The 26,882-nt window shown below is 36.9% G+C and overlaps 1 protein-coding gene across 9 annotated transcripts in view; it reads right to left on the reverse strand.

Moving 5' to 3' along the window:
- RBFOX2 (RNA binding fox-1 homolog 2) overlaps positions 1-26,882 on the reverse strand; it is a 197,369-nt gene that overhangs the window by 118,459 nt on the left and 52,028 nt on the right. For all 9 annotated transcript variants that reach the window (XR_015697713.1, XM_087723134.1, XM_087723138.1 and 6 more), the window contains exon 2: positions 20,379-20,429. Coding sequence is in view for 8 of the 9 variants with exons in the window: in XM_087723134.1 (XP_087579260.1) it covers positions 20,379-20,429 (51 nt within the window). In the remaining variant the exon portion in view is untranslated. The remainder of the gene's footprint in view (positions 1-20,378; positions 20,430-26,882) is intronic.

The raw sequence follows: 26,882 nt of genomic DNA on the forward strand, positions 1-26,882 counted from the left end.
TAAATTCCATTTCCAACTAGAGCTCCAGCAAACTGGGAAAACAGGTTTGCCTCCCTCTTGAGAAGAAGGCACATTTGATTCTGAGGCTCAGTGCGGTAAATCTTATGCCTCTGCCTTATGCCCAGCTTTCTAGGTAGCTAGTTTAAGCACAATTCATGTAATCCAAGGATTAGCAATGAAAAAATCTCCGAATGCCAACAGAGCAAATCTATATTTAGTTGAGGGAAAGCAATCTTGCCACAGACAAGTGATTTTTTAAAATAAAGCAGTAATTAATTCCATTTTCATTCTATGATCAATCCTTTACTGAAACTAGAGCAGAGAGCTCAAAGAACAACATAAGCTGTGCCAACAATTATTTTTGAGCATCATAACATTATTAGTCTTTTTTAACTTGCACAGAATTAGAAACTGCCTCTTTACTTCTTGCTTTTCATTCAGGACTTAAGCTTTGCTTCTTTTGTACTATGGGAGATTTTGTAATTTTTGACATCCATGAATCCATGGGACCCAGGAACTTCATAACAAAGATAATAACAACCAAAATAATAATGCCTGTGGATATTAAGAATATATTTAAGTATATATTTGCTGGTATCTATGTACCTTTTTCTTATTCCCAATTGTAAATCTCATAGGATGTAAGAATGTGATAGGTAAAGGTTTCCCTCGCATATATGTGTTAGTCGTTCCCGACTCTAAGGGACAGTGCTCATCTCCATTTCAGAGCCAAAGAGCCAGCGCTGTCTGAAGACGTCTCCATAGTCATGTGGCCGGCATGACTAAATGCCAAAAGCACATGGAACATTGTTACCTTCCCACCAAAGGTGGTCCCTATATTTTGACTTGCATTTTTACATGCTTTTGAACTGCTAGGATGGCAGAAGCTGGGACAAGTAACGGGAGCTCACTCAGTTACATGGTGCTAGGGATTCGAACCGTCAAACTGCCGACCTTTCTCATCGACAAGCTCAGCATCTTAGCCACTGAGCCACCCTTTGAGAATGTGATACATTTTCTTTAAAAAGTATCAGTCGTAGAGTTCCTTTTAAATAAACAGAAAAGGAATAGCAAAGCAAGAAGTAGTATTATAATAATGGTCCAAGACACTAATCCCAGAGATGGGTAGGACAGAGATGCTACCAATACAAAATATTATAATACATCAGGCTGTGTGAGTCTAACCTTACATTAAATAAAAGTAATAAAAATGGGAGGCACTTCACCTAGGGAAGCTTTCATTTACAAACACAAGGTGTGACTTCTAGAAGGATCTTCTTTCAGGTAGTGCTTGGTGTTTCAGTGTCACCTTTATACATAGTCCTTGACTTATTACCACAACTGAGCCCAAAATTTCCACTGCTAACCAAGACAGTTGTTAAACGAGTTTGTGACCTTGCTTGCCACAATTGTTAAGCGAATCACTGCAGTCGTAAAGTTGGTAGCACAGTTGTTAAGTGAATCAGTCCAGAACACTGCAACCGTCATAAATACATGCCAGTTGCCAAACGTCCAAATTTGGATCATGTGATCATGGAGTTGTTGTTAACTATTGTAAATGTGAAAAAAGGCCACAAGATGTTGTAACTTCAAATTGTCACTAAACGAATGGTTATAAGTTGAGGACTCACTGTACTCCATTGTAGTTGGTCCAAAGCATGGAGTATTGATTATCACTTTGAAAGTAATGGTCCCTATAAGAAAAACTTTTGGATTCAATTATCCAGACTTTACTTAAATTTCAGTACATGCATATTATTTATCTTGAAGTTGTTATATTATACAATATCCAGATTACTGCAATTTGTTTTACCATTTTTTAACCATTATGATCAAGGATTAATTTCTCATTGAGAATCATGTACAGGAATACAAATAAACAGTTTTCCTTGAACTCACATTTAATTCAAATCCATTAGATATTTCTTCTTGCCAGATCCATGAGTAATTATAACAAATCATTTTAATTGCAAAATTTCTTAGAAAACAAAACAATAAAAGAGACAAGATTTAGGTTTGATACTGTCAAATTAGAGAGCTAGCTTGGTGCAGTGGTGAAGGCGCTAGATAGAAACCAAATTTCAGTCCTGCCTTGGAAATGAAACCAGTCGCTCTCTCTCAGTCCAGGCAGTTGCAGGAGTTAACACTGATTCAAAGGCAGGAAAAAAAAATCAAAATAATGGAATTCAAATTCTGCATATTAGACCTTGTATATACAACAGAATGAAGTCATACAGTTCTGAACAATACCACTTCAGTTAAGAAGTGAAATATACCATGTGCGGTTTTACTCATAGCCAACACAACTACTGCTTTTTATATGACTTGGAAAAATCTGAATTTAAGCATTTTATAGCAAAATCTATGTAGCAATAAGAAATTATTATCACCTATTTTGGAGTTAGATATTTTTTGGATGAGGAAGTATGTTTGTCTTCTTACTACTAAATAATCTTATCAGGATTGAATTCTATCAATTTTTTTCCTAACACCGGTAGTATATATTAACCTCCAGTTTTGCCTCCATAAACACTATCTATCTTCTCTGCTTCCTATCAAGAAAAAGAGAAAGAAAGAAAGAAAGAAAGAAAGAAAGAAAGAAAGAAAGAAAGAAAGAAAGAAAGAAAGAAAGAAAGAAAGAAAGAAAGAAAGAGATTTGATTTTTGACAGCTGGTTTTATATTTAAAAAATAGATGTCTACACTAAGGAGAATCTAACACCATTTCTGTCTTTGATAAAGTCCAGTTCAAAGGTAGCATTCCAGACATGTCCATGTAATTTTCACCATGACAATACAGAAGTGTTTTACTATAGCTTTCTCCTGAGACACTTTTTTCAACTTGGTAGAGTAATCTGCAGCCCTGTTATTTTCTAGCAGTCTCTCATCCAAGTATAAACCAGTCATAATCCTGCTTAGCTTTTTGACATCAGCCATTTTTGGCTAATTTAGGATATGGCTTACACACTAGCTCCAAGGTTGTCTTTCCGCTAAAGCCCATGAAAGGTTTTGGACTCTAAGCCAAAAATACATATTTTCATTTTGAGATAAAAGTTTGAAAGCATTTTTTTAAACAATTATTTCTGTTCCTAATATGCATAATTTTTAACTGTATTCCAATTCTTCTGGCTTTCTACTTACATACAGTATCTACTTTCATTCCCTTTTTACACATATGTGAATATAATTCTGCCTATCAACTACAATTTTTTACTATTAAAAAATATATAAATAGTTTGCTATTGGGAAAGGAAAGCATAAACTCTCTACCATTTAAATACAATACTAATACTATGTTCACTTTTCAAATGTATAAATTCAGCAGGATATGAAAGAGAGGAGTTGTGCTACTTTTAACCAATTGTATCCCAGAAATCCACCACTTAACTGTAACACTTACACAACCACATTCCACATTATTTGAGGAAAAAGTGTAAGGGGGTGGGCAGCGAAGACGATTTTCTTTTCATCAAAAAATACGGCTGATAGGAAAATGTAACCGAAGTACAGTTCTGAAGAAATATCTTTTCAGAATAAGCAACTGAATATTTAGGGCATTAAAATGTTTAAATGTGAGACGCAACAAAGCTCTCAAATACATACATTATCCCACTCTTTATCTGTAAATAAATGAAAGATCTCAAACTTATATGCTACTAAGGAAAAGAAACAAAAGATAAAAGGCTAGACAATATAACCTGGCCATCACATTTTAGTTTGTTATTATAATGCTTCTGAAAGCAACCAACCAACCAGACTTTTGAATAATTTTGTCAGAGGTGGGATTCTACCGGTTCGGACCGTTTCAGGCGAATCGGTAGCTCTGAAAAGCAGCTGAGAGTGAACCAGTTCTCTCCGACCTTCAGGAGGGCCTGCCCGCCCACTTCTGGGCGATACTCACCTATATTTCTTTGTTTTGTAGCCCAGGTGATAGGCGCAGCAGAGTGGATTGCCTCGCCTCAGCTGTTTTCCTATGAATTGCACACACACGCAAAGCGCACGTCAAGCAGTTAGGCGCGTACGCGCTCAGTGAACTGGCTGCTAAACCGGTATGATCGGACCTTGAATTCTGTCCAATATCAGGAATAGGGCTTCCGACAACAAAAAGCAGTTACTTCTAGCACAGGTCTCAAAGAGTTAAAATCGGATAAAACAGAACCAAGAACAAAACAGCTATCTTCTGTGTGGGTGGTGGCAGAAACTATAAAGACATTTACTTATGATTGGATGTACTGCTGAAAAGGAAGGGAGAAGATACAGGTCATAAGACTCTTTTTGGTAAATAGCAATATGGCATCTGTTCAGGTTTGATTCAGACTGTCAGATGATTCTGTTCTTTTATCGCAGGCATTCAGAGAAAAGAGCCTTTGACCTTGGTTAGAGGGAGCTGTTATCCTCTAATTATATCTTTTTTGAATCACACAATCCAGCATGCAATTAATATTAGCCACAAAGGAAAAACTGTTCTGATGCCCATAACATTAGTGTTATAGGCCACCCTCTATGAAATAAAAACCCACTCATTTCACCCTAAAGCAGCGTAACAAAATGATTTGTGGAATCAGAAACACTTTTCAACTAAAAGGGAACAAGTTATATTTTAAACAAATAACAAGTTTTCAAAAAAAATGTAATCTGTACGGAAGAATAAGACCTGCTTTATGAGCAGAGAAAGATTCTAGCTTGTTTCATCCAAGAACAACCAAATCATTATTACTGTTCTATAGGTGACTGTCCTCTGAGGGATGCGGTGGCTCATGAGGGGCGCGGTGGCTCAGTGGCTAAGACGCTGAGCTTGTCGATCAGAAAGATCGGCAGTTTGGTGGTTCGACTCCCTAGCACCACGTAACGGAGTAAGCTCCCATTACTTGTCCCAGCTTCTGCCAACTTAGCAGTTTGAAAGCATGTAAAAATGCAAGTCGAAATATAGGGACCACTTTGGTGGGAAGGTAAAAGCGTTCCATGCACCTTCGGCTTTTAGTTATGCTGGCCACATGACCATGGAGATGTCTTTGGACAGCACTGGCTCTGCAGCTTTGAAATGGAGATGAGCACCACCCCCTATAGTCAGGAACGACTAGCATATACGTGCGAGGGGAACCTTTACCTTTAGGTAAGTCACCAAAATAGGTATGGGCAGTTGGTGTATTGCCTCATTCTGTTTATCCTTGTGCCAGCAGAAAGTCTCTATATTTTTCTTCTTCAAGAAAAGAGCATCTCTTTGAAGCAAACATTTGTGAAACAGAACCAAAACACATAAGGAAATGCTCTTTATGAACAGAAATTTGGCTTTTCATCTGTGAAAAAGAGCTTGGGTGGTATGTACAATAGGGCACTGGCTTCAATCAAAAAGATATATAAATGGGAATAAATTGCCATAATTCAGTTCCAGTTAGTCTGATCTAACTAGGTGGTTCTAGAAATAAATAAAAAAAACCATTCTTTCTGTACATCAAAAACTGCCCTCTATCCCTGAAATATAGTAGAGGCTGTGACAATAAAAGAAATTACAACTTGTCTTTTACATAATGATCTGCTAGGTGGCATGGTTTTAAAAAAAGGTCTGTCTAAAAGAATTATGTCTTTGCAAGTCCAGCTAATTAAGAAGAATCCAAGGACAGTATTAATATTAGCCAAGAAGCTGACAGACAGGATACGGTGACAGCTGGAATAGTTTGGATTAAAGAGTAGACTAGTTCTGCTGGGATACAAATGGGGAATTGTCAAATCCAAATCCAGAAAACTGTTAACTGCTCTTCTTGATAAGCAGAGAAAAGTTTGATAAATTACTGTTAGAGCAATATAACGGATCGTCATAATATTTAAGTGAAAAATTATTTCCCTAAAAAGGAAAAAATTATTTGAATAAATATGGATGTTTTGAGTCGAAAAAAATTAAGAAAATATAGTATGGGATACTTAATTATACAGATAATTTTGTTTCTCAGTTACGCATCCAGTGTTTTTCAACCTTAGCAATGTTTATATAGCTGGCGAATCCTGGGAGTTGAAATCCACTCATCTTAAAGTTGCTAAGGTTGAAAACCATTGTGTTAGACACATCCATCCTGTTGTGGATTAGATAATGGTCTTTTTAATACTAAGCTAAATATTAGTTTTGTTAAAAAAAATTAGTCATGGATAATTAATGGCAATACTAACAGTATTTAATAACAGCAATATGCTGGAAATGTTACTAACTTGACTAAGTGCTACATATATTCCAAAACAGTGTTATGACCTAACATTAATAAGTAATGTTGCCAGGAAGTTAAGAACTGATGGACAACAGCTGCTTTATCAGCAGTAACATCAGGTGGAAACTTTAATCTAGAACTTTGAGGCATATAAAATTGTGTGGATGAAATACATATGGCAATATAATAGCAATATAGAAGGCATTAGAGGTGGATTGCTCCCAGTTCGGGCCAGATCAGGCAAACTGGTAGTAACAGCGGCGGGAGACTTTGCCCATCCACCCAGACACTTCTGTGCATGCGCACGAGTGCATGCAGGAGTGTGGCCGAACCAGTAGTAAAAAAAATTGGCAACCCACCACTGGAAGGCATTATACATTTTCCTTGAACAACCTCAATGGGTGAAAATCAAGTACAATGACATTAAAAAAGACATTATTAATACAGCATTGATGGACGGCAGTCTCCAGTAGGAGACAATATTAAAAGAAGCTGCAGTATTGTAACACTGAAAGAAATATGAATATGCAAACTCCCACATTCATAGCCATCCAGCCTTCATCTGAGTGTAGATCAGGGATGGGCTGCTGGGGGTTTTGATAGCTTTGTGCAATCCTCTAGCTAGGATTCTGCCTAGTTTGGTGAATCCCCAAATGCAACCTTGGCTGGCCACGCCCAGCCCAGCCCTCCTACCCCGGCCCTCCAAAGAATCTCCACACAGCCCGTTCATCATGCCAGGTAAGTGCAGAGGCTTGGAGAGGGGGAGGAAATGGGCATACTGGAAATGGGTCTGTTTCCAGCCTCCGGAGGTCCTCCAGAGACTGGGGGAAGCAGTTTTCGCCCAACTGGAGGCTTGAGGAAAGCCCCTGGAGCCTGGGGAGAGTGAAACCCGTTGCTGCAATTTTTGAAGCCCACCCCTGGTCTAAGTCAGTATCTTCATGGGTGATAACTGTTTCTTCTACTATAGTCACTAAGGAACTCTTCCAATTTTGGACAGAAAAAAAAATGTTAGTCCTTTAGGATGAACTCAGAAATCTAAGGATGCAAAAAGTGATATAGAAGCAATCTCATCCATCTCGCTGTGTTAAAGTGGACCTTCCAGGAAAAGGCAATTTTCATGGAAACTGAAACAGGAAGGACAACTGTTTCAAGAATCTTCTACTTTCGTAGAACTAGTTGAATGTCTCACTAAAAAATATTTGGACTTTTTCCTTAAGTGTTTTCATTTTCTAAAAAAATAAAGTTTTGTTTACTTCTTGTGAGATTGGTCTACCCACATCCCACCACCACCCCAAATCATCAAATGACATATATATGAAATATGACATATAGAATTTGTTTCATATTTCTCCATTTTTACAATTTTGATTGCTACTAAGTTAGCATTAATTGTGGTAATCTTCTCTCTCATAACCATCAGCCCTCCAAGGTGGGCTGGAGTAGGAAATCAAAGTCACACAAGCTAACATTATTTTTATTATAAAAGTATAGTAACAGAATCTTGCAAAAATAATATAATTCCCCCTAGTATTGTCTGAGGTGCTTACAGTTATAGATTCAAATTACTTCTAACTGACTTATTTTGGTTTCTCAAAGTTATTCCTTTTTCCCATTATATACACAATGGGATTAGAGGAAGGATGTCAGGGAAGTTAGCAGCAGCAAAAACTACTAAGGTGCAACCCTAAACAGTAGGAAGCCATCTAGTCCAATCCCTTGGTTAGTCAAGGATATCTAATGTCCCAGCCTCTTGTAAAAATCATCAAGAAATTGAGAGCTCCTGTAGGTAATTAGCTGTACTGCTGAATAGGTTTTACTACCAAATCTCTTGTAATGTTTAACCAAAATTCACCCTCTGGCAACCTGTAGCTCTGAGTCCTGAGGAAAAAGCCAAGAAATTCAGAGTCTGATGTACGACTGGTTAGCATGAATACAAGAAAACCATACAGATGTTAGCCCTTCTTCTAAATTCCAACTTACCTTTACGCTTTTGTTACTGAATTCTACTTGTTTTTTTCTTTCTTATTACTTTATTTTGTTCAAACCATTTACATCCATGTAGCAATTTTTTGCTGCCATGAGAATATGTATAAGTAAGCTAATCTTCTTCAAATGGTATTTTCTGTGCAACCTTTGGAGGATTTTTTTTGTTCTTGTTTCCCATCTTTAATGTTTAAAAATGTAATATTTATCCAACTTCCCCCACCCCCCATCACCAATGGTTTTGTTGCTATTTTATTTTACAAATAAAGGGAGAAGGAGCCTCTGTGTCATACTGTAAAGTTTTATAAATGTATGAATATTGGTTGCTTGGCATGGTATAAATAGTTTAGAGACCTGTACAATATGAATAAAATGTATCTTTCAAATGTAAATGTATATTTAAAAATAACTCAATAATATAATTTTTAGAGAGCACTTGTCAACCTTCCCAGATAGACCAGACAGGTAACGCCCATAGATAAGATAATTCTATTTTATTGTAAAGCTATATCAACAAAATCTTACAAGTCTGAAACTACACATCTCCTTTACAGCCAGAAACCATAGGGGAAGTCCCTTCCAAGCGTCTTCCTCCACCCAATATGTAGCTGTAGGCTCTGCCCTCTCTTATCTGACAATTCCCTAGCAGCATCTCTTCCTTTCCTTTCCCCAGGTTATTCCTCTATAACTTTACAGCATTTGAGAAAATATTAGTTCTACATATTATATATCGTGGCCCGACAAAACCGCGCTCGTCAAAACAGCGGCGACAAAACCGCATCGCTAAAGCCGTGACGTCATCACCGCGACATCATCACCGCGGCAACAACAGCGCGGCGACAGAAGGGCGCTTTAAAACAGTGCGGTGGCAGAAAGCCGATTTAAATTAAGGTAAGGGTTAGGATTAGGTTTAGGGGTTTGGTTTAGGGTTTGGTTTAGGGTTTGGTTTAGGGTTAGGTTTGGGTTAGGTTTAGGGTTAGGTTTAGGGTTAGGTTTAGGGTTAGGTTTAGGGTTAGGTTTAGGGTTAGGTTTAGGGTGCTGAGTGCTTTGGAAGGCGTGGATTTGCCCTCCGCGGTTATGTCATCGCGCTAGGGTCACCTTTTTCCTTAGCACTTCGGACAGCGCGGATTTGCCCTCCGCGCTTATGTCGGTGCGGATAAGGGCTTCGCGGTTTTGTCAGTGAACCATTATATATCTATAGTATTTATATCTGTATAATTATAAAGCAGGTTGGCAGCAAAATGCCACCAAATTCTGCTAGGCTAGGCACTTTTAAAAATATATATTGAATGATGAACACTTTCGTATCTTGAATTTATCTTCTCAATTGTTCTGAACATTTTTATTGTTAACTGCCACTACCTGAAATCATGATATCATGATATCATGATACAAATGATCAGAATTGTTCATTTCTATTTATTTTGTAGCTTCTAAGACTTTAGAATTTAATACCGTTTCATTTTAATTTAGCATTCCAATGGCTAAAGTAGCAACAAGTAACGTTATGGATTTGTCCCCATTCCTTAACTTTCCCCAAAGTACAGCTTAAGAATTGTCTGGTCATAACTTCTCTATATTAATAGAGAGATACATAAATGGAAATAAAAGCTACAAAAGAAACTCACACAATGGAAGAAGAAATGTTGGGAGTTAAATTTTATTTCAGACACATACACAAAAAAAAATAGAAAGGGTGAATGTTGCTTCATATTAAACAAGCATTGAACAGTATGGAACAAGACAGCTGTCATGAAGACATCTCTGTGCCCTTCCAGCTGCCAAGCACCTAGACAAATACATGTCAACTACTAAATCCTTTCTGTCTTACAATTAAAACATTTGCAAGAAAGGGTCAGATCCATTCCACAATTGTTGTCAGACTCTTAAGAGGAAGACTTCCAGGACTGACTTTGGCTTATATGAATAGATGACATATTGTTCACCTCTTATTAGATAAGCAGATATTGTCAAACAATAAGTCCACAGAGGGTTTTTTCCCCATCCTTCGTATGGAAAATCACGTTAGAATCTCATGGGTATTTTAGTTAACTGCAGAGAAACCTAGTTCAAAAACAGTGACTCATGTCCTCATCTCAGATTTGGACCACTGCAAATAGAGGATTTGTCCTTGGAAATGATTTAGTTGCTGCAACTGGTCAAAAATGAAATGACCTAGCTATTAGCATGGAGGAGATCATTTAGAAAAGTTATTCTTCAGCCATTGCACTGGTAGCCAATCTTCCTTACCTGTAAAGCTCTAAATGGCAACCTGAAAGTTACAGGATCATCTCTTCCACTCAGATTTGCCTTGGCCAGTGCATACATCCCAAGTGATATGGTACCATTTGAGTTCTCACTCTTTGTGTCGTGGAAAACCATGGCCCTGAGATTCTGGTGCCCCCAATTTCACTCACTTTTCATAGGGCTTTAAAAAATTTGTATTATTCCAACAGGCTTTTAATGCAGACGTTGGACCTAGACCTTGGTACGTCCACTTTGTTAGGTTCAGGTATTATTTTATTTTATAATTTACTTGATATAAGCCACTCTGATTTCATGTACTAATTATTTTACTTTGTAAGTTGATAAATAATGCTTTAGCTTATCACAGTATTTCTTGCTTTGGTTTTTAATTGCTTCAGATATTTCTACAGATAAGAATTTTTATCAAGGGTGAGAACTCCACTATCAGCTATTTCAGGGCGCCAACTATAGTTTCCCTTTGTGTAAGTTAATGTAAATAGCCTTTTTTCATTAATTTGCCTAGGCAGAAAATAAAGAGCTTGAAGATTCATGTACCAGGGTAGGTGCTGAAGCCATACTCTGAGTTTTAAAAGCAAACCAGGCATAGACATGGTGACAACTAGTTGTTTTCTTCCCCTCCCCCGCAAAAAACCCTCTATATTTTGAGCTTCCTTTACTCTAAACCCCTTAAATGCATAGATACAGGTGCACATTTGGTTTGATATTCGAAGAATTAATCCTGTAGTTGTTTGGTAAGTAGCTTTTTTTAAATTTTAGGAACTGTGGTTATGTCCATTTAAGTCCACAGAACAATCAAAAAGATCTCAGTGGGTTATACTGACAGTCAGTAGGGGGTAGAAGTGGTGGTGGCACAGTAGTTAGAATGGAGTATTGCAGACTAATTCTGCTGACTGCCAGCAGTTCAATTCTTACCAGCTCAAGGTTGATTCAGCCTTCCATCCTTCCAAGGTCAGTAAAATGAGATTGTTGGGGGCTTAGACAGGCATGTAAAGCACTGTGAAGCGGTATACAAGTGTAAGTGCTGTTGCTATTACAAAACCAAAAGCAAACTTAAGACACCTAAATTCAAACTGATCCTTAGTCATGGAAATTTGCTTCGTGACAGTAGATCAGTCACCTTCTCTAAGCTCAATCCGCCACACAGGATTAGTATTGTGGGAATAAAATGGGAGAAGTCCTTTTAAGTCACCTTGAATTTTTGGGGGAAAGTTGAGATATAAATTTAACACACACACACCCAAAATAAACTAATGCTGGTGAAAATGGAAATAAAGAAAAAATGAAGATGACCAATAGCAAGAGGGATGGACTCAGTTATGGTGATCATAAATGCACTGTTGGAAGACATGAAAAACCAGGTTAGGAAAAGAGTACCAAGGATAATATCTATCTATGTGGTTGCTAGGAGCGCAAAACAACTTGATGGCACATAATCAATACATCAATTACACAGAACAGTACACTAATTTAAGTTCTTAGAGGTAAAAGGGGATAAAATTGACATACAAATAAACATGGCACATTAAATGTCCATTTCTCAGTTTTTTTTAAAAAAAATCAGAATTATACGAAGAGACAATTAGTTTATTATATTTGTAAATTTTAGTTCTGATGCAATCATGTTTAATAATAACTTTTATTAATGTTATTTACCTTATTTACTTTGAATGTCATTATTGTTAAAGAAAGAAGTAAATATTACTTTTAGAAATATAGGTAAGTACAAAGCCAGAAAAATGTCTTTACATTTTGGATAGCACGCTTGTCGGCAATAAAGCAATTCAGCTAACCGTAGCAGGATATTGAAGCTTCTGCTGCTAGCTAATTTTTGAACTTTACTTTCAGGTTTTGAAGAATAGATTCACTGTTAAATCAAGTGAAGCCAAACAATAACTGATGAACACATACACATACACACACACACACACTATCTTCTGTTGGATTCTCAATGAGATCAAATATTGAAGATGCAAGGATCTTATTTAAATATTGTTTGACAGTTTGAAGTTTTAGAAATTCAATCCTGTTCATTCTATTTTTATAAAACGCCTCTTCAATATTTGAGAAAATGGAAGATTATATTAAGGTTGTATGAAGAAGATAACCAGTATATAAAAGATTAATTTTAATCTTTTAAAATAAATCTCTGTACTTATTTGACCTTCTACTACAGAAAATTAAACATCTAAGTAACATATTGTTTATTATGACAGGTAAGACAGAATTTAATTATCTAGCACTGAGAATGTTTAATGCATTGAATTTTCTATTGAATGTTCTACCACAAGGTTGCAGAGCCTCTGGGTCGCACCCAAAATTTGAATCACTTTCTTGATGACAATGTACTTATGCTAACTTTTAGGTTTTATTTACTATTTTGTTCTTCCTGTTCGTCTTAATTTTTTATTTATTTATGCTGTTGCTGAAGACAAGTTTCCTTGGTTCAAATGTGTCTCAAAGTTACTTACAATATGTTTGGAGTATAAGACGCACCTTTTTCCCTCAAAAAAGAGGGTGAAAATCTGGGTGCATCTTATACACTGAATACAGCATTTTTAGCCTACTGAAACAAGCCTCCCAAAGCCTCTGCATAACCCCTCCCCCTTTTTTTTTTCTTTTTCGCAAGAAACGACTCCTGCAGAGTGCTTGGGAGGTCTGCAGAGTGCAAAAACTTTTTTTTTATTCAACTCTTCAAAATCATGGTGTGTCTTATACTCCAGTGCATCTTATAGTCCAAAAATACAGTATAGTTTTTTACAAGCCTTATATACAATGTTTTCTCCTCCGTCTAATACAACCTGTAAGGTTTTACTACTGTTAGTTTCTATCATCAATGCTTTAAGAATGCCCTAAGTTTTCAACAAAATATATATAGTGTTCTGGTCAGGAGCAGCTGGGAGAAGAAATTAACCCTGGCAACATTATTTGCTTCCTCTTTTACTACTTTGGGTCTCGAGGGATGCGGTGACACCAGTGACATATATTTATTCTGCATATATTTATTCTACAACAACAACAACAACAAAGTTGTTGCTGGAAGACTTTTGATTTTTCTCAGATAGTGCTTGATAAAGCAATCTGATTAAGGAAAATGAAATTGGGAATGGGTTGGCACACAGCTATTTTACACAGCCATGTACTAGTTACCATCGTATAGCCTTTATTTTTCTTCATTTTCTCGGTCAGACTCATTCAACAGTTGAACTAAATAATTTTCCTTCTCCAACCCTCAGTTTTTCCACATCTTTCTGGAAAGTCAAAAGCAACCCCCTAACTTTATTAGTATTTTCAAGGCTTCCTGGAAACAACCAGAAAATAAGCTTTCAAAATAGCTTCTGCAGTAAGAATGCGATTACTACTGTGGCATAGGCTTCGGGTTGCTTCGTTTTTCTTTCACATTAGACAATATAGACAACTATTCTAGAGTTCAATTTGTTCCCAATAATACGTAGTAGTTCCTGAGTAATGAGTGCCCTCTTATGGCAAAGAGCAACCTAAGCCACGAGAATTGTTCCCCAAATGTGCCACGTTGAAACTTATTCTCTATAAAAATAGAGCCACTTTTTTTTTTGGCTTTACAAGGCACAGTCAACTTTTTCAGAGCCACATCTTTTTTCCAGCATTGTATCATTTGTAGGAGCTTTGAGACTTTATGATTAAAGAACTCTAAAACTATAAATCAGTTAAAAACTTTTATACAACAGCCGATTCTTGTTATTTTTATATTCCATGTATTTTTACATATTTAATCAATGTACACGTTTTATTTTTTCCTGAAAACAAGTACCGTATTTTTTGATGTATAAGATATCCTCTCCCCCACCCCCCAAAAGTGGGTGGAAATGTCTGAATCTTATACAGTGAATGTTGCCGAAGCTCCATCCATCTGCCAGCCCCCACCCTTTGGCCTCTGCCTCCCAGAAATTTGCCTCCTTGTAGCAAACAGCAAACAGCCTGGTCAGCCTCAGCACAGCCTGATTTAGCAGGAGCATCTTATTGGTGGTTGGATTTGCCTCCCAAAATACCGCCTATCAGCTGTTCCAAGCTGTGATGATCGCCACCGCCTCTGCCCATCGTCACCACCACCTAACCCTGTCACCTGGAATGGGGCATGCAAGGCAGTGATAGGCAGCAGCGGATGGTGAGATCCCCGCAGCCTGGAACAGTTGATAGACTATATTGTGGGGGGCAGATCCAACTGCCAATAAGCTGCTTGTGCTAAATCAGACTGGGCTGAAACAGACCAGACTGTTTGCTGTTTGCTACAAGGAGGCAAGTTGTGGGGAGGCAGGTTTTTTCTTTTCTTGTTTTCATCCCCAAAAGCTAGGTGCATCTTATAGTCTGGAGTGCCTTATAGTCCGAAAAATACAGCATTTCTATACAAAAGGGTCAATACATGTATAAGACACATATATACATATTAGCAATTGCATTTACTAGCAATTTACATACTGGTAGAACATACTATGGACTGCAACTGATCACCTGTGGGATCCTGGCATATATTCTTGCCTAATTAAAGCCTAAATTAAATTACAGTGCAAATTAATAAATATTAATCTTCAATTGGCTACTTTTTCCCCTTAACAATGCATCTGAGAGAAAGAATATGGACCATGGAAGGAATAAGGTATATAAGGGTTTCGATTCTTTCTTTTCACAGATTTCTTCATGTAATTTATTTCCTCCACAAAGCTTCAAAATTATATACACCTTGAAAACTGAGACCTATAATTAAAATATTTTTATTTTAAGATTCCTTTATAATAACATAAAATTGTAGTTTTGATGATAATAATCTGTGGAATATTTATTTTGCTCGGTGTTTGACCCAGCCTATTAGTTTCCAGCAGGAAAACTCCCTTGGCACCTTCAATACAGAGCCATTAGTCCTGACAAACTTTGTTCTGGGAAAGGAATCCAACTTGATTAATGGCCACTGGAAAATGGATGGTTGTCAGTGACAACCAGCCACTCCCAAACCCCTGCTATTTATTTCCCAGCCAGGGGGTGGCTGGCTAGTGTCTATGTCCTCTTTTCCCTGAGAGCCGGCTTATTGCTTTCCATTGCTCTCCTCTCCTTGCTTCCCTACCCATATGCACATCTGGGATGGGCCCCATCTGTTCCTCCCCGTCACTTAGCTCATGCCCCGAAGACAGCTGCCACTCCACCTGGGAGTGCCCTGCATCTGTTTCGTCCTCAGAGCCTTCCAAAGGCTAGGAAGGTGGCCCAGGTTCCCCCCTCCCCCTTGTCTGACTCTGCTGCTAGTTCTGCTGGCAGCCGACAGGCCACAACACCCTGTACTAAGTAATTTTTAGGCAGGACACTTATCACAGCAAACGAAATACTCCTCTGATTTCTGTTAGATCCCATGCATATTATATTATACATGAATGTGTGTCAGGTTTGTCATATGAAACACTGAATAAGTATCTAATCTGTAGAAAAGCTGAATTGATATTGTGCAGATTTATTAGGACAAAATTCTGAGGACCAAATAGGAGAAATGCTACAGATTTTCATTTATAAAGTTTCTGCGAAAAATTATATTTATGCAAGGTATATAAAGTGTATACTTTATAATTATAAACATTGACAAAAACTGAAGACATTTTGTTAATATTTCTCTTTCTGCCCTATAGAAGAGCTATAATTAAAATATACTGGTGATCCTTGATTTACAAAAGTCCATTTAGTGACTGTTCAAAGTTACAAAAGCAGTGAAAAAAGTGACTGTTTTTTACACTTACGACCACTGCAGCATCTCCATGGTCATTTGATAAAAGTTCGGACACTTGGCAAACTGGCTCATATTTATGACGTTGCAGTGTCCTGGGGTCATGCGATCCCCTTTTATAACTTTCTGACAAGCAAAGTCAATGGGGAAGCCAGATTCACTTAACAACCATGTTACCAACTTAACAACTGAGTGATCCTTGACGCTCTCTGAGCTTGCTTGTTTTCTTGCAGACGTTTCATTACCCAGAGCCGAGGTGGCACAGTGGGTAGAGTGCAGTACTGCAGGCCACTTCAGCTGACTGCTAGTTCAGCAGTTCAGCGGTTCAAATCTCACCGGCTCAGGGTTGACTCAGCCTTCCATCCTTCTGAGGTGGGTAAAATGAAGACCCAGATTGTGGGGGCGATATGCTGATTCTGTAAACCACTTAGAGAGGGCTGAAAGCCCTATGAAGTGGTATATAATCTAACTGCTATTGCTATTGCTATTGCTAAATTAGGTCAAGTCAATCCTGAGCTACAAATATTCTCCTTAACAGCTTAACAGCTGCAGGGATTCACTTCGCAACTGTGGCAAGAAAGATTGTTAACATGGGACAAAACTCACTTTAAAAAATGCTTCACTTAGCAAGCAAGAGAATTTTTGGACTCAATTGTGGTTGTAAGTCAAGGGCAGAAAGAAATAAGCAGAAAGAGGGGGAAATGTTTATTTTGTAATGAAACATGACATTCCTCCACTAGAGGGTGCTTAGTTAACAAAAGTTTAAGCAATATCACCCAGAAGATCTTACATGGGAAGGAGAAGCACATATAAACAAACAACACTCATAAAGTGCTTCAGGAAACGTGCCAAGGAAGCATCTGTCTCTGTTCTACTGGCCACACATTCAAAGGCAGACCTAAAACACCTTTTCTTTTAAAATGCAGGCGGGCGGGCAGGCTGGTAGGAAGAGCAGAAACTTCAAACCTTTAGTATAGAAATCCTCTGGTTTCTAATTTAGAAATCTGAAGACAGCCTTTTCTAACCCGATGTTAGAAGCTGTGGACTAGAATGTCAAGACAGCCATGATAGCTGGGAATTCTGAGGACTTTAAGACCTTATTAGATTTCTTAAGTTAATTACATCAGGGATTATAATCAAGGATAATACTGTTTTATTGACTTTAGGCATAATGTGCATTCACTTACAAGAATGTCTTTAATACCAATTTCTACCATAAATATATCATAAACAATCCTTTAATTCACATAAATCAAGGAGAACTAGTTGAAACTTGAGCTGCTATTTCACATGTTATAATACTTTTCTATAATACTTGTTGCAAATTAATTTTTATTGTGCTGCATCGTTTGTGTAGAATAGGACATAGAAAAGAATGATCTTCAGGTTATGCATATGTGAATAGCATTGCAATTCTGTAATCGTAGAAAATTTAAGGAAGGTTTAGAGGAGCCTGGAGATAACCTTAAGGAAGGAAGGAATGCACCAACCGTTATGGGAGAGTAAACAATTCAATCCTGGTAAATGAGAAGGCATCAGAAAGTAAAGGAAAATAACTCTGCCTTGATTCTGATTGGTATGAAAAAGGGCAGAGGGATATTTTGGACAGTTTTCAACATTCTGTTACTATATTCTATAACACAAATGAATTAATTCCTGATATCCTTGCTGTTTCCTGATCTTGCCTACCTCAATGCATTTTTGATGAGAATGCAGTACAATTGATTGAAGTAATCTAAGTCATACCAGGTTGCAATTTTTAAATAATGTGAAAATATCTGCTTTCTCAGTGGTATGGATTAAAAAGGATTAAAAACTAGGCTGAAGGAAGCATATTGCTGGGATATGGCAGGTTGACAAATTAAATCTGAAAAAGTCATATTCTGTAAAACATTTTTTACTTAAATACAACAGATTGGGAATAGACTATTAATTACTCATAGCCATCTATACAGGCAGAAATGTGTCTAAACCATTTCAATATGGATTAAATAGCCTTCAAATACTAACATTGCCTATAAGGAGTTCAAATGAACATACGCTGAATCAGATAAGGCTACATTCAAAGTTATTATTTGTTCAATAAGGCATGGGGAAATAGTTGATAAGATATAATTATTGTTAAAGTAAATTCATCTGCAATAGAAAATAGTGGGTGTTTTCTAAAGTATAATTTGCTTCTCACAATTATGTTCAACATTAGAACCCTCCATACACACACAGAGTCACCCATAAGATCTATGGTTACAGAGAATTTAGTCATATTAGGAGTTCCCAGTGAAATTAGTTAAAAGCTTTGAAATCTTATTAATGTAAGTAAAAAAAAAAGCATAGCAACTGTTTCTGTATCAAACAGATCAACCTGATAATTGGAATTTAAAGCCTATTTCTGAGCATTCATATTTATTGAATAATACAATTACCTTTACACATGCCCATACAATTCCTAAAATCTTATTATGATTAAATTTCTTTAAAGATCCGAGCTACATTTATTTTCCTTTTTTTTAAAAAAAACAACCCAATCTAGAACAGATTCAGAATGCCCATCCTATCAAGAAATATGAGCCTTATTACTTAAACAAAAAGCTATTTATATTACACAATAATTCAAAACTTGCAACTTGTTTCAGTAATTTGCAATAAATATGATTATTAGATTTTTTAAAGCAAATCTACAGATAGTTCTTGCTTAATAAGCCTAACTGGAACTCTTTGCTTCTAAGCAAAGAGCAAGTTGGAAATCACAGCTGGAAAGACTACTCAGTTTCACAAGTTCAGCTTTAGTTGCTTCCTAACCACTTTCTTGTCCTTTGGAATGCTCAAGTGATTGCTGGTTATTTTTTATACATCAAAAGCAATACATTTGTGCTGCAGCCTAGGGATGGGAACCGTGGGTGTGCTTAGCAAACAGCTTACTCTCTTCCTTTGCAACTGTGAATGGCCAAGCAAAAGGAGAGATTGCCTATAAAATTGATTACTAAAGAGATGTAAAGTACTAAAGAGAGTACTATAAGCTTTTGCATAGTCCACCCATGGTTCCCCAGGCTTGGGCTATGCATCAAAAGCAGTGCAGTGTGATTGCACTGCTTTTGACGCATAGAAGAGCAAACAGCTTACTTTCTTGCAATCCCTTTCTCTTCAATCTCTGAAAGGGCATTACTGTTGTCATTCTGACCCAGCTTTTCTGCTAAGATTTACCATTTATTTTTAATTAATATCCAGCTCACTGGATTATATGGATAAATCAAGGACAACAGGGCCATACACTATCATTCAAAAGCTTTTTCACACTAGAGTTAATTTTTGTTTCTTTTAACAAACATAAATTATATGATGATTGCTTACTATTCATAAGTTTATATCAAAAAGCATGGATTATATTGACAAAACATTTTACAATCGTTTTGCCAATAAAACTGTTATTAACTTGCTTCCTAGATTATTCCCTTAAAAAAATAATTTTTTATTGATTTTACTCAATTAGTATTATACTTTAAGGTTACAAATTTATACTTTACACTGAACATCTTTCATTTCCTCTATTTCCTTCTTTCTATTTATTTTTTACAATTAAAATATAAGCATTTGGAAAACATAACATTCTGAACATAAATCTGGTAAGAGGGGCTATGTTTTCAGTATTGTGCATAACACCCTCTGATGTCCATCCAGTCATTGGATAAAAAAGTAACAGAACTCATTTTTCTCCCTCAGAAATGCTTGCTGGCTACCTGCCTACTATATTCTTTAGCGTTTTTTTGTGCCTTGATTTATTTTACCTTTTTGCAAAATAGGCTGCAAAGTGGAACAGATGACATCCTCTTTGCCATAGCAACAGAGTAATTACTCACTTCCTCATTCATGCCTTCGGTTTTCTAAGTCTATATCACTGTGATCACCACAATCATGTTGGCATGTGACTTCCTCTTTTGCCCTCACTCAAAGAAAGTTCTGCAGAGGCATTGTCTACTATGGTCTACTTCCAATAGCTCTTCTAGTTATAGCAATTCAAAAACTCACCAAGAGGAAGATGGATGGCTTCTCTCTTTTTTCCACAATATGGGAAATAGCTGCTCTAAAACCTGTACAGGTCTACAGGGATAATTACAAATCCCAATAAAACATTATTACAACAGAAGCCATCACATAATCATGATATTAATAATAATCCAGTTAATAAAAAGATTCTTACCTGACTGTCCCTTCCTGGGTATCCATGATAACTGGAAGTCAGAGGCTCATTCTGAAATAAAGGAAAGATGATAGTTTGTGAAACCATAAAAGCAATGGTGGGATTCAAAAATTTTTACTACCAGTTCTGTGGGTATGGCTTGGTGGGCGTGGCTTAGTGGGCGTGGCAGGGGAAGGATACTATAAAATCTCCATTCCCTCCCGATTCCAGGGGAAGGTTACTGCAAAATCCCCATTGCCTCCCAATCAGCTGGGACTCGGAAGGCAGAGAATAGATGGGGGTGGGGCCAATCAGAGGTGGTATTTACCGGTTCTCCAAACTACTCAAAATTTTTACTACCGGTTCTCCAAGGCTGGTCAGAACCAGCTGAATACCACCTCTACATAAAAGGATATCTATCCAGAATACCTGAAAACATTCTAATATGAAATGAAAAGAGGTAAATCTTTTCCTAGGAACAAATGATTATATAGTTAATTTATAGGATACTTGTTTTAGTTATAAAGGTTCTAGATAATATATTTTCCACATTCATATCTGTGATACAGTATTGTGCAAGAACAGTTATTTCCTGCCTGGATTCTTGCAGGATTGGAGAGAATAAATTCAAATAATAAGGCATTTTGCCAAGGTAAAAACATCAAAAATTAATTATAAAATATAAGTAGGAAGTTATCAGACATAATACATTACCTTATTTAATTCAAGAATTTCATAATTTGAAACATTATTTTACAAAAATTAAGATGTCATGTGAAGGTTAAAATATTTAATCTGATCTAGAGGATTCTATAAGCATGTTGCATTCTTGTCATCTCTGTCAAATAACATTTCATGTATAAAGTCGTACAGAGAAAACATGGTTTTTTTATATTGTGCTTTTTTAATCTCTTCTTTAAAAATGAAAGGTTTTTATTCTGGCAACTTGTGCTGTCTAATTATTTCAGGAAGTGAGCAGGGATAAGCGCACATATTGCTAAATATAGAATCGGACGTCAGATTGATTTTTTACATAAGAGGTTTATTTCTTCTTCTTTTTGTAATGTAACAATTTTATCACAGTAGCTCCATTAATAGTAGAACAAGAAATAAAACTACACTGCTCTGGGTCTGCTAGAAGAAATAGCAGTATACAAACACAAATAAGTATAATTATAAATTACTCAGTATTATAGAAGTTGTCTCCATTAATCTTTCAAATACCCATATTTATCTCTAAATCACTTCTTAACACAAAATAATAATAGCAAAAATAGCAAAGAGGCACCACTTATTTTAAAACTAGTTGTGCATACAAAGGAAATTTCTATTAACGGGTACATTGCCATTTGGTAAACTACAATTTGATGTTCAGTGACATATACATTGTGTTTACTGACAATATCAAGCAATCACTGGATATTGAAGCAACAAATAAAATACTTCATGGTCCATTTTAGACAGCTGAAGTGTTTAAACATTTGCTTGATGACGAAATGACTAGAAGGAAGACAAAACATTGAGCATCTTTATGTGAAGAATTAAAAGCAGAAAGAAGGTATCAATATAATTTAAAAACCACACTGTTTTCGGTAAATGGATGTCTTTCCCACAGTTCCCAATCTTTGTACCATAACAATAATTAAATCTCACTTTCTGTGGAGAGGGGGAGAACTAGCGGGCAGCCCTGGCATATCCCCCAGGAGGTAACTGGTGCTACTAATTTTACAGGTCAACAACTTGCTGATGTCTCTTATTGAATAATTATTCTCTGCAGGAGTGGCTATTATGGAGAACTCAAGGACACAAGCTGAAAAACTGTTACTAAGAGTTAGGACAACAGCTTAATAGCTTTTATACGAAATACAGAGATAACTGAGGTTAGGAAGTAGAGATCCAAATAAAAAATGGAAGAATTTAAGCAGGACATAATTTAGTTTTATATACTGCATCTACAGTGCACAAAAAAGTAACATTCACCAGTTTTTTCTTCTTCCCAGAACAGATGGATCTCCAAACTCAATTGTTCTAGCTTGTGACTACACCTAATTTCAATATTCCTTTGTCTCATTACAGTCAATTCCTGATTATTAAAAGCATACAAATAGCCATTGACAGATCAATTAACTCAGAAAGTCCTTACCAACAATGTAACAACACCTGATTTACTATTAAACAGTATCCCTGTATATTGGATATATACAAAATATATGTTTTCTCCTTGTATATATGCATGTATATATAGAAGGAGCGTTGGTCTTACCCGGTTCTTTCTCTGTGCGCTGCGGGAGAATAAATGAATCTCCCTGTACAGTAAGAAAAAAAGGGTATTTCCAATTTGGCATGTACACATAGTTTTATATTGTACAAAAAGTTTTCATATGATATTTATATATTATTCAGTACTAAAAAAGTACTTTTACATATTCACACATTCTTGATTAGCCAAAAGTGCCTGTGCTCATGCAGAAGTTTTGTTTTCTTTTTTAAGAAAATATTTGGAGTATTTTTCTAGAATCATAATCCAAATCTGCATGTGGGTGTGAATGCAATCTTTCTGCCATGCACTAATTTCAACAGAAGGCATATATGAATGTATTTTTCAATCCAGATGACTAGCTGTGAAAACAAATATTTCCTGAAAACAAAATAGGGACAATAAACTGTATTAATCTTATCCCACAGATAAGAAACTACGCATCTTATTTGCTATGCAATTAATCATGATTTTGATGCACAGCATGCACCTAAAGTTGAATAATAAATAGAAAAAGTAGTTAATTAGTTTTCAAACTTCATTTTTAGTTCTCTGAAAATCTGCAATCGGGCATAGATATTCCTCGGACAGTTTGTCTAGCTTTACTGACTTCCCCTTAAATACATAAGAACTAGGAACAACACCAAGGAACCAATTTAATTGGTTCCTAGGTCTTGTTAAGGAATACCAAGGAGGTATCATGGATAAACACTGTGATTGCATAGAGGTATTCCTACAACATGCCCAGAAACCTTAATCATGCACAGGAGTTTGTCAGCAGCCATTTCAAACATTAAAATCCAATACCCTAACTTTCCATGTGAAATGTATACCTCGGTATTTAGCAAAGCCATGTACTCTATTTATTCACTCTCTTTTATTCATTTTTATCACTCTCAGTTAATGTTCCAGGCTACAAATTTACTACAGCATAACATCTGAAAATGTAACTGGTGGATGAAAATTGAAAACTATACATACTCAAGAGTATCCATATTCAAACTAGAACTAGGAGATAACACATGTGATGCTGTTTTAGGCTTTATTTCAGAAGTTGGGAAACTACTAATGAAATTAAGTTCTGAAAATGTGTGGATCTCTATGATGCAATACTTAAAATTCCAAACATAAGCCTTCAGAAGAGGAAGGGACGACAAAATAATATCCATACAGTGTTGTTCTAGATATACCAATAACACCACCATCTCAGAAATTTTTGCAAATTCCTCTGTGATTATATGAATTGGCTCTACTGTTGACTAATGTGCCAGTACTATAGAGGGAATTAGTGACATCACTCACTCTTCCTTCCTTCCTGGTATTCTAATCTACATTGTCTCCCTATGGCACACAACTCTAATCTCTATGGCAACCTGAGCTCCTCCTTTTTTGGGGTCGAGTGGGGAACAGGAAGTAAGATCTGAAAGTTTTTATTCTAGCAGTAACGAGAGCTAAATTTAGAGTTTCAAATATGGAATAGTTTGACAAATGTATATTTAACTATTTTTCTTGGAATGAAAAAAAAAATGCAAATCAGTACCACTGTATCATCCTTTCCTGATTAACCCAGAACTGAATAAAATCACAGCGATCTTCTCTCACATACATACCATTGCTTTAGAAACTTCTACTTAATTCCCCCCCCCCAACAGTCAGCATCTGGCTACAATCTTTTAAAAATGCAATCTGGGAAGGGGGGGAAATAGCCATAGCAATAGCATTTAAGACTTATATAGCACTTCATAGTGCTTTATGAAGGACTTTCTATGTGGTTTAGAGCCAGCATATTGCCGCAAGGTTGAGTCAACCTTGAACCGGTCGGGATCAAACTCCCAGCAGTGGGCAGTGTTAGCCTGCACTACTGCATTCTAACCACTGCGCCACCATGCCTATAACTTTATACTGAGAGCAGAGTATTCCTATTTTAACAAAACCAAATCAAACAAATGCATAGTGTATGCAAATATATTCCTATCCAAATATAGCTGGAAAGCTAAGATTTTTTGTATTTAAGAGATGCACTGAAATTGCAGGGCAGATATACAGTTGCTGCTGAAACGATATTCCACACAAAATATAATATAGTGAGATACACAATCAGTTTAGCTGAGTACCTAGATTTCACACACTTATTTAGCAATCAAAGTGTCAACTATAATTAGTTGATCTATACTGTCATCTATAAGATGACAAAAGGAGTAAATTAAACTAAAAGATACAAAATCAGTTCTGTGCAGCAAAAAACCCGAGCAAGCCTAATCATGATACTTTTCTTCTCACATCAAAATAAATGGCATACACAGTAGCTAAATATTGTGCATAATGCAAACAATATAAAGAAACGAAAAGCCCAACTGTTTTTATCATGGAACAAACCGCCACAAAAAATATATTTGACTGATAGCATATTTCAGGCTTGAGAAATGCATCCAGGTAATTCTCGACTTATGGCCATTTGCTTAATACCAATAAGTGTTTAGAGTTATGAAAGTGCTGAAAAAAATGACTTATGACTGGTTTTTGAACGTATCACCGGTGAAGCGTCCCTGTAGTCATGTAATCAAACTCTGAGTGGTTGGCAACCTGGATATACATAGTCCCTGACTTACAACAGTTCATTTAGTGACCATTCAAAATTACAACAGCACTGAAGAAGTGCTTTATGACTGGGTTTTCATAGTTATGACCTTTGCAGCATCCCCATGATCATGTGATCAAAATTCAGACGCTTGGCAATTGTTCCATACTTATGACCACTGCAGTGTCCTGGAGTCATGCAATCATCTTTTGCGACCTTCCGACAAGCAAAGTCAATGGGGAAGCCAGGTTCACTTAACAACTGTGTTACTAATTTAACAACCACAGTGATTCACTTAACAACTGTGGCAAGAAAAGTCATAAATTGGGGGAAAACTCACTTAACAATTTTCTCAGTTAGCAACATAAATTACGAGTCAATTTTGGTCATCAGTCAAGGACTACATGTATTTATGACAGTTGCAGTGTCCTAGAAGTCTATACCATTTATAAACTTCTCAGGGATTTCTGACAAGCAAAGTCAATGGGGGAAAGCCAGGTTCATATAACAACTATATGATCTGCTTAATGACTGCATCGTTCACTTAATGATTGCAGCAAAAAGGGTCGTAAAATTAAGCGTGACTCATTTAACACTTACAGTATTTAGCAATAGAAGTTTAAGCCCAATTTTGGTTGTGAGACAATGATTACTGCACTCCATCTCAAACATAATGCCATTCCTACTGTCGAACTGACCGTTTAATACAGTGTTTCTCAACCTTGGTGACTTTAAGTCCTGTGGACTTCAATTCCCAGAATCCACCAGGTTGAGAAACACTGGTTTAATACATTAAAAAAAACTGGATACTGCTGTAATCCTTCTCTCCTAAACTGCAGTTGTTGCTGAACACACTCCACGTATTCCAGAACATGGATTAATAATCACAAAACCGTCTAACACCAGCTGTCCCAATGCTTAACTCTGGGTACGAAAACTCTTTGAAGGAGGATGCTAGACTTGCATCTATTTCTAGATAAGCAACTGAAAGTTGTGCCAAGGGCCTTTGCTCAGCTTCCTCTGGTGCACCAATTACAGCAGTTCCTGAAGCATGAAAGCCTGGTAATAGATACCCATACTCCAGTGGTGGGTTACGACCGGTATGCCCGGGTACGGGCGTACCGGTGCTTGCCGGAAGTACCAGGTACCGTTTCGGTACGGTGCTCCGGAGAGCCCACCTGCTTGCCCTCTGTCCTTACCTGTAGTTGACCTCTTCGGGGCTTCCGCACACCGACCGTACGGTGCCTGCACGGCACTCCGTCAAGCTGCTGGAACGTTGCAGAGTGTCCCAGGAGGTAAGTGTGCATGCGTGCACACGCGCTGCGCACATTCATGTGGTGGACGCCGAGCCCCATTGCAACGGGATCCAGAAGCCACCGCTGCCATACTCTCAACATCTCTCAGTCCAATTACTGCAATGAGTTTTACATTATATTTGAAAACTGCCAAGAGCAGCAGTTGGTTCAGTTGCCCACTCTTGTATAAGAACCAGGAGCAACATATAGAACCTGTTTGGGAGATAGCTTTCAATGGGTGTCTGAATACAGTTCAAAGTTCTAGTTTTAACTTGTAAAGTATCCTAAGGTGTCGTTTCTAGGTATCTGCAAGCTTGCCTGCTTCAGGCTTGTTCATCTGCAAATGTTCCCCACAGAAAAATGATTAAGCATAGTGTTTGTCCAGATATGACCTG

The sequence above is a fragment of the Thamnophis sirtalis genome, unplaced genomic scaffold (genome assembly GCF_051295495.1).
Source record: "Thamnophis sirtalis isolate CommonGarterSnake01/CBP01778 unplaced genomic scaffold, rThaSir2_p1.2 scaffold_9, whole genome shotgun sequence".
Classification (NCBI taxonomy): domain Eukaryota; kingdom Metazoa; phylum Chordata; class Lepidosauria; order Squamata; family Natricidae; genus Thamnophis; species Thamnophis sirtalis.